This window comes from Limulus polyphemus, unplaced genomic scaffold (genome assembly GCF_000517525.1).
Source record: "Limulus polyphemus unplaced genomic scaffold, Limulus_polyphemus-2.1.2 Scaffold1426, whole genome shotgun sequence".
Taxonomy (NCBI): Eukaryota; Metazoa; Arthropoda; class Merostomata; order Xiphosura; family Limulidae; genus Limulus; species Limulus polyphemus.
The window spans coordinates 74984-91229 of NW_013667036.1; the positions used below are offsets into that span (position 1 = coordinate 74984).

Here is a 16246-nt window from a genome sequence, read left to right on the forward strand (position 1 = left end):
CTGTTATGTTTCGGATCATGCAGATCCAATGCAATTTCAAATCAATTGAAACATACTTGATTTGATAAAATATTTTTCATTTGTATAGCTTTTACTCTTTTATGTTAAATATTATAAATTAGTGTAAAATGTCATTATAATAAATTCAAAGACACATTCAATTGTGTCATGAGATTGTAGAGACCAATGATATGTCAGATAGGCCCGAAATACAGGAGTTTTAAGATATATGTATGTGGGTTTAGCATATACTAAAAATACATGATCTAACTAAAACGTGACAAGGTAAAATCACATAATTATCACAATACAGAGATTTCATTTCTGTGACATTTCTTTTAATTCAACAAAAGGGAATAAATTAGCATGAAACAATTCACTCAGACAAAAATTTCATACGTGAATAACATCATAAATCAAATTAATTTAAGAAAGTTATTTTTTAGATCTAAGGCAACAATGATAAACTTATCACACTACCATTTGATACATGAAAAAAGCTTGTGTTTTGCATTTCACCATTTATGACTGTTTATAACAACTATTTTAATTTGGCGAAATATGTTAGGAAATAGCTCATTGTTAGTGGTTGCTCAGTTGCTACAACTTAAATTATGTAGCGGTTAGTCGGCAAGATGTCCTCTATACATTATCATGTCTTGACACCACATTCAAGCAAATTATTAAATTTACAAATCAAAGTGCTTCCAGGTGTGTACTACAGTTTAAACATTGTTAATGCAACACAGTTTGTATTTTAAATACTTTGTCAACTATTTTGTTTTTTGGCTAAAAGTGATGAAATAAATTCAAAATACATGTATTTAAAGCTCGATTCAAACTTTTGCTCTGACCTACAGATCACCGATATCTCAGTAATAAGCGTAACGGCTTATTGCACTAAAATTTGGGTTTAGATCTCTGCAAGTGGATCATTGCATAGCGTTGCAAACACCTAACAACAACCTACAGATCAATTGGTAACTATAAAAGCATACATTGCCATCTCTTGACTTATTTGAAAACTAGAGTGAGTTTAAAACATGTTTAGTCTTACTTTTACTTATTAAATATTTTTTAGTCTGCTGTCAAGATATACAACGTCGGCTGAATATTGAAGGTGCGGAGATTTCCTTTGGATATAGTTCTTCACGCTATCTGTCAGCTGAAGAAGAACGTTTCTGATAGGACAGTTTTCTGGAATTTTCTTAGCAAGCTCTTGACTAAAGATATAGTACCTTATAAAACATTGAATAAAAAAGTTTTATTACATTAAACTGTACTGAACATATTAGCAATGTCAAGAACGTTCGATGTTTACGTTAAATTCGTGACAAACATCAAGTTTATTATTTTAGCTTAAGAGATTTAAAAACAAAACTAAACAGAAGTGAAATTCGAAACCTGAATGACACCTTATGCACACAAAACTTAATAAATATTTCATTTATCTTTACTTGAAGAGATAGTCTTGTCTAAATGTTGTAAAAATGAGATTATTGAATCAGCATCCTTTCTCAATTGCATTTATATTATTTTTTTAATATTAAGTATTTGCTATTAAATTGCAAGCAAATAGAGATAATTGTATTCGGTTCTATTAAATGTATGGTAAGGTTAAGTTGTTCAGAAAAATATGGACTGCAGTACTTTCAGAATCGCCTCATACATACTACAATAATAATAAAATTCAACAAATATTTAAAAAGGAACTTAATATTAAGTCAAATTTTAGCGATAACAATGTTAGAAAATGTTCAAAAAAGCGACTAAATTCAACTCTATTTAAGAAAGTGTGATTAAACGTTACCTTATTGCATATTCAACATAGGCCATGTGAGTAAGGATGTACTGACCTTCCAAAAATAGGAAGATCGCCTGGTCTCACATAACTCCTGTTGATGTTAAGCATTATGTAATTTCTAGATGTATGGCCCCCCAAAAAAGTGGATATGTCCATTTCCTGAAATTTACGCAATATGTTCCCAATATCAGAAATTTCTATGTTAAAAAAAAACTGCCTTCAGCAGCAAGCATTTAAAAGACTGTACAATATATCAAAGAAAACAAATGTTCATAGCTTTAAGTATCATAAACACAGACTTTTTTCATTGATGAACCAAAAGTGTCCTTCGGTCTTGTACAACATAATAAAACATTCCATTAATTTTGGGTTATCTTATAGTCTTTATAGTTAGATTATAATTAGTAGAACAGAATCAATGAGGTGAAATGAAAATTTAATTTAAAGTTATTTCTACGAAACAGTGGAAAGGAAGAGATATACCAAAGAACAGTCACCTGAATTCTTCTAAATAAGTGAGACGCACGTGCTGTGCAAGCCGTTTGCTGTGGGTTATCAGTGTCATCAGGACATAGAAGTGTTTGTACAGAAGAACACACTGGATGGGCGTAATGAGTGCTTGATATTCTGGAAACACTCTCATAATAATCTGGCTCATCAAGCGATACATATACGCTATCTAGTGGTGAGAAAACATAATTTGTAAGATTTTAATTTCGTTTTGTTTCGAATTTTACGCAAAGCTACCAACGCGATATCTGCGCTAGCCGTCTCTAATATTGAACTGACAAACTACAGAGAAGATAGTCAACAGCGCCCTCTGCCAAATTTTGGGCTACTCCAATTTGACAATCACTCTTATAATGCCCCCACGGCTCCAAAGTGCGGAGATCGATTTTTTTTATGCAGCAATGAAACTCGAACCATAATTCAGTAATTTGTAAGAAATAATCTACGAAGTCAGCGTGCACATATTGATAACTTATACTTCATCAAACAAATAATTTACAATGAAATTAGGGTTATCTGCGCATAGCTGTCCCTAATTTTGTACTGATAGACCAGAGAAAAGGCAACTAGTGAATAACACCCCTCATCAACTCTTGTGTAATAAATAATGAGATTTGACCATCTCTCTTATAGCAAGCCCACAGCCCCAAAGTAATGAGTGCGATTTTGTAACTGCGAGCCACAAACCATGAACCGAGTATGATAACCGTGTAAGTGACACGTCACACAATAACAGTAAACATCATAGGATAGTCTAAAATATTGCTCCACAAATACATCTGTAAGTATGTATAGCACACAAGGCAATATATGTAGTAATAGTACATACAACAAAAGCACGTGCATACAATATAAGGAATGAAGACATTATACAACGAACAAGTGAACAACTGTCTGCATTAAATATCAACAGCAAAGTGATTTCAGAAATGATCATGAATAACATTTAACTTTATCAAGTTCACTTGGACTGACTCAACCAACAGCACCATTCAATCACTGAGACGCTGCTCTGGTGTCTCTTGACAAATTTCAACACCAACAAGGAGTGCTTATAAGAACAAGATGTGACTGGTCGAGATGGAATCAAGCAGTAAAGAGAGTTCAAGTTTGGATACCATATGGAAGTAAATCTGATGGATATATTTCTGTTTGAGAGGTTAGATGACTTCTGCAATTGATCCAATAAACAGTTTGTATTCAGAAATCAAAGCTTTACAGTCGATACTATCTACAAAAAGAAAAAGCGGCCAAAGCTTACAACATAGAGACTTTCTCTGCATTTAGCATCAAGTCAAATACCTTATTAAAGAATGTGACTCAATAATAATCATTGCCAGTTAATATGATCTGAGCTTTCAAAATGTGAATCCAAACTGCATAAAACATTTCTAGAGCAAGATTCGATTCCAAGTAAGTAAAGTCAAAACTGTTTGCTGCATTTCAACTGTTGCAAAACACTGGTCAAAAGTTCATCATTAATCATGATTTCAAGTTCTGAAATTAACGCTTAAACTGGGTATAATTTGTTTTGTGAGAGAGAGGTAGGTCCCTATATCCCTACGCCACTGATTTTAACTGTCTGCCTCATAAAGGTAAAATACATCCTATGATATTGGTGGTAGCCTATTATTATACAGCAGTTGCCTTTATAAGGTTATTGTTGTCAAACGGCGATTCAAGCTACAACCCTTTATTAAGTTATGATTGTCAATAATTTTTCAAATAAATTTCGAGCTTAAAAATTACAGTTTGAACACTGAAATCTGGCTTAGCATTTAATTTGAAAAGCAGTAGTACTAACATTCATACCAAAAATAACGTTAAACTACAGATTGTTTTTAAACATTCATTTTGGAAGAAGGTTTATAGTTTTAAATCACATTGCTGTTTTTATTTTTATTAAAAGCCGTCAGATTTTTATATAAACAAGTACAAGAAATTTTGTTATGATATCGTTTCGATGGGGCGTGTATTTATTTGATTTTCTTTGATTTATATGGTTCTATTGCATTGTTTAGTCGTTAGAAGAATATTCTATGACTTCTATCAAGTAATAATTAACTAGATGCAATAGTCGGGAACACATTGTGATAAAGAAGCAAGCTTGTAAAATACAGAATAAAGAGAGTATGTTTAAGTTCGTAGAACAGTAAGTGGTAAATTTCTTGTAAAATTCACAACCTTACAGAATAAAGAGAGTATGTTTAAGTTCGTAGAACAGTAAGTGGTAAATTTCTTGTAAAATTCACAACCTTACAGAATAAAGAGAGTATGTTTAAGTTCGTAGAACAGTAAGTGGTAAATTTCTTGTAAAATTCACAACCTTACAGAATAAAGAGAGTATGTTTAAGTTCGTAGAACAGTAAGTGGTAAATTTCTTGTAAAATTCACAACCTTACAGAATAAAGAGAGTATGTTTAAGTTCGTAGAACAGTAAGTGGTAAATTTCTTGTAAAATTCACAACCTTACAGAATAAAGAGAGTATGTTTAAGTTCGTAGAACAGTAAGTGGTAAATTTCTTGTAAAATTCAATCATTTATTGTTTTGTTATTATTCAGACATTGTTAACCACTTGCCAAAGAATCTTATCTATGATTGTGTAATTACATAATCACGGTCACCAGGAAAGAGTGAGGAGGCTTTGCTCGTCTTGTTTTAGCCTGGTGTTCCCTATCCTAGACTTAGCCCCTCTCGCAATCTAACAAGTCATAATGGCTTACCAGTCATTCCCAGAATTTGTGACTCAGTCATTACATAAATATTGTCATAAGAGGAAACACTGTATATTATTGTAAAGTTCTGATGACCTATTGAGGAGATATTTAAAATACCATTTCGATTAACAATTCGAGCCATCTCTACATAGGCAGTGCTACCGCCTGCCTGATGATGGCCTAGAACGACTAAACAATGTGCCATAAAATTAATAGTGATGACATGACATAAATTTGTATGATATTTTCAGAATGCATCATTCTGGTTATAACCTACAGAAACAAACAAAAAAAGAACAGAAGATCTTAACCAGCCCTCATTATGTCCATACTTACGGATGTTTTAGAGCTGGCCACTAGTTGAACTATCCAAGACAGGTTAAATGAACACTGCCGAGAAACAAGTTCCTTTCCCTAAAGAAACAGCAAACAAAGTTGTTTATATATATATATATATATCACATATAAATAACTGAGAAAAAATATTTATAGTAACTAAGTATAGTATGAATCTTTACACTCTTAATTGTCCAAATACACTCAAGTTTGATATTCGTTGAAGAGATGATCATGTCAAATCTAATACACAAGGCTTGTGTTCAATTAATCTGTAACTTTTGATTCAACCTGAGAATCTACCTAATGTTTGCATCATCACGAATAACAGAAGGGGATTTAGCAATATTTTTCACTTCAGGAATTGCTTTTACACACACATTCAGCCAAAATTAAACAGGCTCTTGTATTAATACAACATGTAAAAGTCTTCTCTCTAAAGTACATGTGAATTTAATTAATTATGTATAAATAGCCCCACTTCAAAACTCGTAGGAGGCACTTTATAAATGCTTTAATGTTGTTGTTAAAATTGTGCTACATCTATAAAATGTACATTCGAAAGCAATACATTTACAGTATCATAAGCTCTCGGTTGAAATTGTAAGAGAGAAACGTTTTTAATCGAATTGTTTTAGAGGTAGAACTGAAGTAAGGGAATCCCTGGAAAGTGTTCTTGATTTTTAATATCTATACTTCTTATTTTTTGTTTTTTACAATCCCTGATCAATAGATGAAAAACATTTCGTGATGATCAACTGACTTAAATATAGTCTAGAAATACATTATGAATATTACATCATAATAGGCATATACCTACACTATTTCTTATCTTGTAAATGTAACACTGTTCGGTTAGGTATTAATATTATGTTTTTTACGCAGCTAGTAGGAACAAAGATTAATATTATTTTGCCTAATAAATAAGTATTGTTAAATCGTAATATAATTAAAAATATTTTAACTAGGAATAAACGACCTAATAACCCCAAATTTGTTATTTTCTTTAATTGGACACTCAACGTTTTGCTTTACAGTTTCTTCAGGAGTGTTAGACTAAAACACAAACTGTAACTGACAGTACAAAGTTTCAACTGATATTTTAAAGTCCTTTTCATTCACTAAGAAAGTAGCCAAAAATAATTTAGGTGTGTGAATAATGTTATGACTTGTACCTAAATCATTATTTCATGTTATATATCGAACCAACTATTTAATGGTCATATATATATATAGGTCAGGATTTCTTTTCTTTCTCACCAAAAGTAAAATTGGAAAGAGAATCTGTGACGTAGAGGCCTAATGCTTTCCTTTATTGGCCGTACCCTTTGCTGTGGACTGCAGTTTCGCCTGTTCATGGTTCATCACCACAGCTTGGGTCAGAAACTAAAGAAATACAGTTAGGCCTCTTATAACAGCGATGTGTATGTGGCTGATAAAAAGCTCACATGTAATTCTATCCGCAGAATTATTTGAACGGTCCTAGTCCTTTATTTCAAATGTGCGCAATAGATATCGAGGATAGGACCAGTCTAAGATAAATAGTTGTGTATCGCATCGAGTGATTGGTTCTTTGTTCGCCTCATAACCAATGAAATGAGCTATCACATAGAATCAAGAGCGCGCCATTTGTTGTCAATCTAGTAAATAAGATGAGTTAAAGCTGTTCGGTATCTAACGGTTCATCAATATCAAAACAACCCAAACTGATAAAATAACAAAGTGCTGCAAAATATAATACTAAGTTCAATCCAGAATGGACAAAGAAGTACCCATGTATCGTGCCTGAATCGTCCAGTAAGAATTGTTTTCGATGCACTGTAACCGTTCAGCCAGCTGCAAGCACAAAGAACTGTGAGATGTTTAAAGAGACATTAATTCAAACTCTCACAAATACTTGACGAAGATAAAGTCATCATCCGGGACAATATTGAAACATTTGTGAGTCAGAATACCATCAGCGATAAAGTAAATATAACTTTCAAATGTAAAAAAAAATGTAGTCGTCTTTGCTTAGGTCTAGTCATATTGAGGCCGGCATACTACTTGATCATACCATAAGATACGATGTGTTGGGCGCAAGACGCAAGGGAAAATCCTGGTTGACACTGTCAACATTTTCGTTTTGGAGCATTTTCACAAAATTTCAACGTTTCAAAACTTGTCAGGTTATCTTAATATATGGCTTGAGAATAATTGATAAATGAGTAGATACTAAAAGTTACATCAGATTCATAGGAATCCAACAGTATGTCATATACAGTTAAATAAATATATTTCCGCGAAATTAAAATTAAGGCCTAGCTAGCATGAAGAAACATGCAATAGTGCTAATAGAAGCATGAATAATTACTTACGAAGAAGAAGAAGAAACTGTTGTTTAATACATGAGTTTTTTATCTTTACTTACAGAAAATGTGCATGAACTGTATGGTATGCGAGTTATAGAATTCGTAGACATATTAGTAAATATATGTATACTGCGTGTATATATTACATAATTTCAACATTCAATGTGAAAGGTGCTTTCTAAAAAAATCCATAGTTTTGGTGATGGTGTACTGTGGTGATTACATTTTGTATCAGTGCTTTTGAGTTGGTTTTATGAACAAATAGTTTACATACAGACAAGTAAAATTTTACATCTGGTCAATCATGTCAATGATAACATTTGAATTTATTTGCCTCCTGGACATTTTTAGAGTAGTTCTTCACTTTTGAGATTGTATTATTGGAGAGTGTGCTGGCACTCGTTATGTGCGGATAGCACGAACGCCCGTATTAAAGAAATACAAAAGACATCTGGGTTTTCTTCTCTATAGGCTACCAGAAGCTAGATACGAAGAGATACCTGACATATTGCTCTATCTTTGATGTTTGTGCCGCTTTTCGGCTATCCAGAGCGTCCCAAGGTCGAAAACAGGCGAATAGACATAACCGAGATTTCTTATTTTCGTTCATCATCATCTTTCTTCAACAAGCTAGTTAGTTCTAGAAGTAACTATAATTTTCGATCACGAGAAACCCACTTTGAGACTAATAATGTTTGACGACGGCTTGAATGGGTAATGAAGAAAATATTTAATATAAGTTTAACATAACAGCAAATGTACAACGTTTCGACAAGGTTTTGTCATCATCAGGTACAAGTAGTTTACACTGATACAGATATATATATATATATACAGTATGGAACAAAAAGGTCACATGACCGGATACTGTTGCAAGACTTAGAAGAGATATCTTGGCAGCCCAGGGAGATGATGATAGCATAGTTCCAAAAGTTGCCACCAGAGACCGCGTTGCTAGGCTGCCATGATAGATGATTATGTAATAGTATCACAAAGTAGAGAATGTGTTTCTAAACAACCATGACTTGTACAATACATGTCTCATCATGTCGATAATTAATCATTAATTAATTAAATCGTTCCTAAAAGGACACTTAATACCAATTAATTAGATCACTTATAATTAATTCATTAAATTATTTATAATTAAATTGTCATAGAAATGGAAGCTTAACACTAATTCATTAAAACAATTATAATTAAATCAAGTCCTAAAAAGGACATTACATTTCCTTATGACTTAATTAGTTCTATAAGGACAATACAATATTTAAAACTTATTCAATCAAGTAATTAAAGATTTTCAGTACTAATTTATCAATTAATTACATTTCCTGTCCAATAAGGACTATAAGGACGCATTGCTAGGCCGCCATGACATGTCTCATTATGTCGATAATTAATCATTAATTAATTTTATCATTCCTAAAAAGGACGATTAACTCTAATTCATTAAATCAACTATAATTAATTCATTAGATCAATTATAATTAATTCATTAAATCAATTATAATTAATTCATTAAATCAATTATAATTAATTCATTAAATCAATTATAATTAATTCATTAAATCAATTATAATTAATTCATTAAATCAATTATAATTAATTCGTCATAAAAAGGACGCTTAACACTAATTCATCAATTAATTAAATTTCCTGTCCTAAAAGGACTGTATCTTACTCAATCAAGTGATTACAGATTTTCAGTGATATAATAAAATGTCAAAAACAATATTTAAAGTAACATGATCACAATTATATACACTTTAAGACGCATACAATACATGTCTGTAGGTTTAAATCGGCATAAACAGGGCAATATCATACAATATTCGAAACTTTTACTAATTCGACTTTATGCAACAAAATAATTTCCACATGTTACTTTATCTCACATGGCCAGGTGGTTAGGGCGCTCGAGTCGCAATATGAGGGTCGCGGGTTCGAATCCCCGTCCCACCAAACATGCTCGCTCTTTCAGCCGTGGAAGCATTATAATGTGACGATCAATCCCACTATTCGTTGGTAAAAGAGTAGCCCAAGAGTTGGCGGTTGGTGGTGATGACTAGCTGCCGTCCCTCTAGTCTTACATTGCAAAATTAGGGACGGCTAGCGAAGATAGCCCTCGTGTAGCTTTGCGCGAAATTCAAAAACAAACAAACTTTATCTCAAGATTTACAAAGGCGGAACAAATTGAACAAAACAACCCTACTCTAAACCAACACTCCCTCAGTCAGCGTGGGGCGGCATCCTTTGAATGGTAAAGTGCCTTCCATATTACTTACATAACACATATTTAGAGAAAGTGCAATTAACCTTCTTTAGATAATACATTTCAAAGAAACCTACAAACGATTTCTTGATTAAAGAGTTTATTGTAACTGTAAAAGTATAAATAGCTTACTGGTCGTTATGTAGTACTGCAAATATTTGGAATAATAGATAAATTCAATAACGAACGTTATTGCACAAGTTATTCATTCATGGTTAGTTTCATAACATACACCTTATAGATACCTTGTTTCCTGTCCAGGTGTCCCATATGATTAATTTGCCATCTAAAGAACCCGACACAAGGTGTCTGAAAAACAAAATTAAAAAACAACTGACATATGTAAAATAATAAATATGACTTTCGGGACTCGTTAATTGACATTTTAACTCTGGACAGTTTATATATATATAACAATATATAATAACATATTATCTCCAAGGTGTTTTAACCCCAAATGTATGTAAGATGAAGCAAATATACGAGTTTTGAACGCGAGGATTCCGGCATTTAACACTTCGGCAACCAGCTGCTGTGCTCAGATCTCTTACCCGCCTTACAAGCAAGGTGTTGTGGCAGTTTCTTCTCGCTGTGAAAAATTCAGAAAGTGCACAGCTTTTTTCACTTTAATGGACGACTTAAAACCATCTAAGTTGATCTATTTGCATTAGAATCACTAAAGTTGACTTTCCTATACCTAATTATGGCCTGTTACATACAGAAAATTGCACTCTGCTCGACGTTGAAAATATTATTGTGGTCATGATTGTAGAGTTACCTTTGGCAACCAAGATTATATTAAATTTGACTGCAAGGAAAATAAAACAATATCTGGTTTCTAGAATGAAACAAAACAAATAATGCAGCCCACAAAGAAGAAAAAAATTATTTGCTCTCTTATTCTTTTGGTTTGAGTTTAATCGCCAACGTTTCTTCCATTCGGACATTTTGTTCGTTGTTTTAACTGCATATTATAGCAAAGTTCTTTTTGTTAGCATTTCCATAAAATTTCTGATCAAGTTACTTTGTAATTTGAAGAACTACCAGCATTAAGCTTCAGTTGCTCTTTCATACGTTGCTCTGAACCAGTGCTTCTTAATTGGGTAAATGGTTGGTTCACCCAGAGTTTAATGAGATCAGAATCAGGGTGAATGAGTGTTATCAATTATGCAACAAATTCAAGAGCAAAAAGTCATTAGTTATTATTATTTACTTTAGTTGTAGTTTGAGGTATATTTAAGTCATAATAAAGAATTTTGCACTTTAATTTAGTTCCCTTTTTTTTATCTTTCGAACTTTGGTGAGTGAGCTGTTGTGAAAAACTTACAGGGGTGAATGGTATTGGGAAAGGTTGAAAAGCATCGCTCTTAACGACGCGTGGTTAATCCCACTTAATCTCGTCCGCAACGAGAACACATATAACAATAAAGAGTGTAAGAACATCAATGTTTATTAATTCCGTACTTAATCCTGAAGAAAGTATACTCCACAATGCTGATTTTAAGGCTATACAGACTGTAATATTTTTGACGATATTTTTAAGCATCTTTACCCACCAATGGGAAACTGACATAAAAATGACAGTTTGGGCACAACAAACATATCAAGCTAAGCTTTAATCATTTTGTCCTGACTTCTGTATGAATTTTTGCAGAACTGACAGTCATATGATTTTTTAACAAATATCATTTAAACTTTATGTTTTATGATAATTTATTTGCCAAATTATCCTTATATTTGATAAGTATAAAACTGTCAACTTTACTACATAAACATAATATTATATACTTTGCTTTATGGTACATTCCTATTTCTAAATAATAGCCATTTATGAATATTTAGATGTAAAAAAAGAGAAATTCGAGTTGTTTTCTCTTTCAAGTATCAACTTAATACAGAAATATGGTTGTTTAGATACTCTAAGAATAAATTCACTTGTTCTTCTTCATTAAATATAACATCCACATACCTATAATATCTGACAGTTTTAAAATTCTCTGGACAGTTTCTCAATCATTGTTTTTCATGATGACATAAAACAAAAAAGGTTTGGTACACTAGGTGCTAATTTGAGCCCACAGCAACACCATCTATTTGATCATAAATACTTAAAATGAGATTTTTTTAGTGGTAGAATTAAGTTCAATAAAAAATTATTTAATTAGAATTTGTATAATAGTATAATTTCGAAAAAAATGTTACTAACTGAATTTCTCTTGTAAATTCATCTTAGTGAGAGAATAAATGTCAGAAGGTTGCACAATAAACTTACTCATCAAGTCTTAAATCTGCCAATTGTTTAGAGATCTCAAAATTGTTAACTGTGTACTCATTCTTTTCAAATATTTTATGAAAATAATTTTAAAATCTGACAATTACTATTTATAAGTACTTATATTTTAAAATATTGGTGTAATGGGACAGTTATTCTTATGAATTTTTGTTAAACCATATACAATACCACAGTGAAAAACTGATGACTAATGGTCAAATATCTCAGCGGTAATTCTCCGAAATTATATGTCGCTAAGAATTGAGTTTAGGTACCTGTTATGGGCAAAACACGAACAGCGCATTGGGTAGCTTTGTACTTAACAACAAACAGACGGTCTAAATTTAGTTTCATTAGATATTACTGTGAATACTTTAGTTACACAATCATCTCTATTGAAAACAACTATTACATTTCTTTTGTCTGGTTTAACTGTAACTGTTTTTTATTTTGTTGTAAATAATCAATGGCTTCAATTCTTTTTTAGTTACATTTAATTTTCTTTTATTTGAGTAGAAATAAGTTAAAGCCACACTGGACATTTTTGTTACTTTACCAATCTTTCTACCGTTTGTTTTTGCACAGTGTGTATTTCCAACAATGAACAAGATGTCAGAATAAAATCATCTCTGACGATTCAAAACTTCGTCAACGATAGCATGTTGATGTGGAAAGACAAGGAAATGAATGTACATCAGTTTTCCAAGTGATTCATAAATCCTATGATCTTTCCAAAGGGATGGCTAGCTGAGGGAAACGAGTACGTTAAGAACAAGTTGTAATTGTATCGAGATGAAGGGAGGAAATTATTTGTATGCAAGTCTTCCGACAAGTTGGACCCTGCTACCATGTTGGAGTTCCGGAAAAGAAAGTATCCTAATAGATATACTTTTCAAAGGTGGGGCACCATTCGAATAAAATTTAGCAGGTTATTGACATTGGAGGCAGATCACTTGGTATTAGTGATGAAAATACAAGCAATTTGCAATGATACTTGCAGGAAGACCGAAATACTAAGCCGAGAGCCGGTCTTGATACATTGATTGAAGGATGTCCAACAGATCAATAAATCAAAAACAAGTTCTCAAATCTTAACAGGAACTCAAAAATGGTAGAAGGGTAGAACAACACTAACAACATGAAATAATGATAATATTACATGATAAAGCCCATTTTCCACTTTTTGCTACTTTTGTTAAAGTCATGCACTCTGCTGGAATTTTGTATTTTTAGCAGCCACAATTTCTTTTTCTTCTTTAGAGTTCAGCCATACAACTTCAGGGACTGATAATACTTGTCGCTGTGCACAAATTAACCCTACCAGCGTTGGATTTGATAATTGCCGCAATTTTGCTAGGCATTTGATTTTGACATAAAAACAACTCGATATTGTTATCAGTTCTTACATTCATTCGAGGTTAAGGATGTTAACTTCGCCTCACATATAACATATTTCGAGACGTCACTAAATCATTGATAAAATGATAGGCAATTATATATGATTTTGGTAATAACAGCAACCAATATTGTAAAGGCTTTCCAATGCAACTTTGTATAACGTACTATGTGCCGAACTATAATTAACAAGTACCTACCGACTGTCACCACTAAAGTGTATGGAGTTCACCTTCGATAGATGGCCTTTAAGGAATTTTTTGGTTCTAAGTTGAACCTTGGGGACACTGCTGACGTTACCACACAAGTCAGAAATGGTTTTGTCGGCTCCTGCCTTTTGAGCTTCCTGGGTGGGTATACAAAATAATCTTATTCCCGAGTTTATGGCTATAAAGTTCAAACAAAATATGAGAATCAAATTTTAAGTAATACAGCAATATCATTAAATTATAAGTATCATAAATTAATAAACCAATGAAAACAAACAATGTAAGAGTATGATGGGAAACAGGGTAAAAGCAATAAGGAAAACAAAATCCCAATATTTATTTCAAAGAACAAAAACTGGATTACTAGATATGAATAACTAACCATGTGTTCATTGTGCCTCTCCATAAAACTTTTAACTAGATATTAACTGAAAGACTGCCAATTTTCGTGTACATTTACTATCCTGAGATTTATAAGTATTAAATTTTTAAAGACTTTAAACGAGTACAAAAAATCACATGACTCGGTCAAATTAACCGACCCCGTATTGAGTGGGTTTAAAAAATCCCCAGCTTCCATTTCAGAAGGGATTAAAGTTTTATTGTTTCTGAAGCATATAAACCAAATATACCCCTTTACATAATAAAAACGTTTTTAATGTTTCTCTCTGCGAAGTTGTTTAAATAGTCTATATATCATTAATCTTCTTTCTTTTGGATATCTAACTAAATGTTTAGTCGCTATTTTAACTCAAAACAATTATCAAATTTTTATATGTTCAGTTCATTTTACAATGGGATGTTGAAAAACCACTTAGGTACTGCGAATGTCTACATCTCCTGAAAGAACAAAGATCAAGCTATGTGGAAAATCACCCAATGACGTGCACACATCACCCCCTCCCTCTCTCCCATTGTTATTTCAAGTGCAGTAGAAGTTTGGCGATCAGTAAGTTTTAGAGAAATGTGCATCTTACTATGTTTCATTTTTAGAAATTATCGTCAATACACTGCTTCCTGTTTGCGATACACAAATTCTCCTCTCAGATTTTGAATACGACAAAATAGTTTCTGCCTTCTTGCTCTTCAAATAGTCAGTTTGCACTGTTAATAAATATTCTAACTTGTCATCTGTGCTGAAATTGGGAACATCATTTTGTAGTTTATAGCACCGTTTTCTGGTCAGAAGGCTATAGGGGAAATAAGCACTTTGATTGTGAACGATTTACAGTCAGCATAGAGATGGTGGCAATTAGACGTTGCTTGATAGTAAAGAGAATAGAAAAGTAAATTATCGAGTTTCTGATTGTTTGAACTATCGTATTTTAACATAGTATAGTCACAAATGAGTATTATACAGAAGATATATAAATAATGGAAAAGAAAGGGGCAATGTATTATATACATATAAAGATTTTATCTTAATAATCTATGACTAGTAAATTAGATTTAAGGTAACACTGACTCGTAAAACTGGGAAAATTTACGTGCTGAGGAAACACTTCTTATAACCCTCAAGTTGAACATAAAACAAAAGAATGATGTCGCAATCTTGAAAGTACACTTTCAGTCATATCTGTCACATGCATAATTAATGCTGCAGGGATAAAGAAATACGTAACATAAACTGTTTTAACACCATAATTTTACTTAGGAATAATCAAAACGTGAAAATTGATTTACATGCTCTTTGTGAACTTCACCATAGCTTGAATTAAAAACTTTGCAAATTTTCTGCAACGTTAACGAGCTATGGGCGATTAATTTTAATTAATGCCTTCGTTAGTGGTGATTAGACTTATAACATAACAAGACAATTGGTAAAGATTTTTGAATTTTAAAAAATTCAAGCTATAGAAGAGTGTAATATCAACAAGTCTGCTAAATTTCATGCTAATATTGGCTTTAATGGTTATCGACTATTTTCTAAAAATGCAGTTTTCACTGGAGTCACCAATTTATTAGCACGTTAACTTCACCATTAGAGCCAATATCAGCATGAAATTTAACACACTTGTATTATGTATTTCTTAATCCCTGTCGCATTAATTATGCGTATGACATATATGACTAAAAGTGTACTTTCAGAGATTGTGACATCATACTGTTACAACGCGACTTCAGGTGTTGTAACAGTACTTTTGTTTTGTGCTCCACTTGAAGGTTATAAGAAGTGTTTAACAGTGTTTCCTCAGCATGTAAGTTTGCCCAGTTTTAAGGGTCGGTGCTACCTTAAATGTTCATAATAAACACTTATCTCTTAAACTAATAAAATATTTTAACATTATTTAAACAACAAAATATATGTTTTTCCTATTTATTACAATATATAAACAAAATTTTATGAATACTTTGTTGGTATTATGCACTTATACA

The 16246-nt window shown here is 32.2% G+C and overlaps 1 protein-coding gene across 1 annotated transcript in view; it reads right to left on the reverse strand.

The window, feature by feature from the left end:
* Positions 1-16246, reverse strand: part of LOC111086783 (uncharacterized protein C12orf56 homolog) — a 44428-nt gene that overhangs the window by 12421 nt on the left and 15761 nt on the right. The window contains exons 6-7 of the mRNA XM_022391026.1: positions 5369-5446; positions 2302-2483 (exon numbers count right to left, since the gene is read on the reverse strand). Of these exons, the coding sequence (XP_022246734.1) occupies positions 2302-2483; positions 5369-5446 (260 nt within the window). The remainder of the gene's footprint in view (positions 1-2301; positions 2484-5368; positions 5447-16246) is intronic.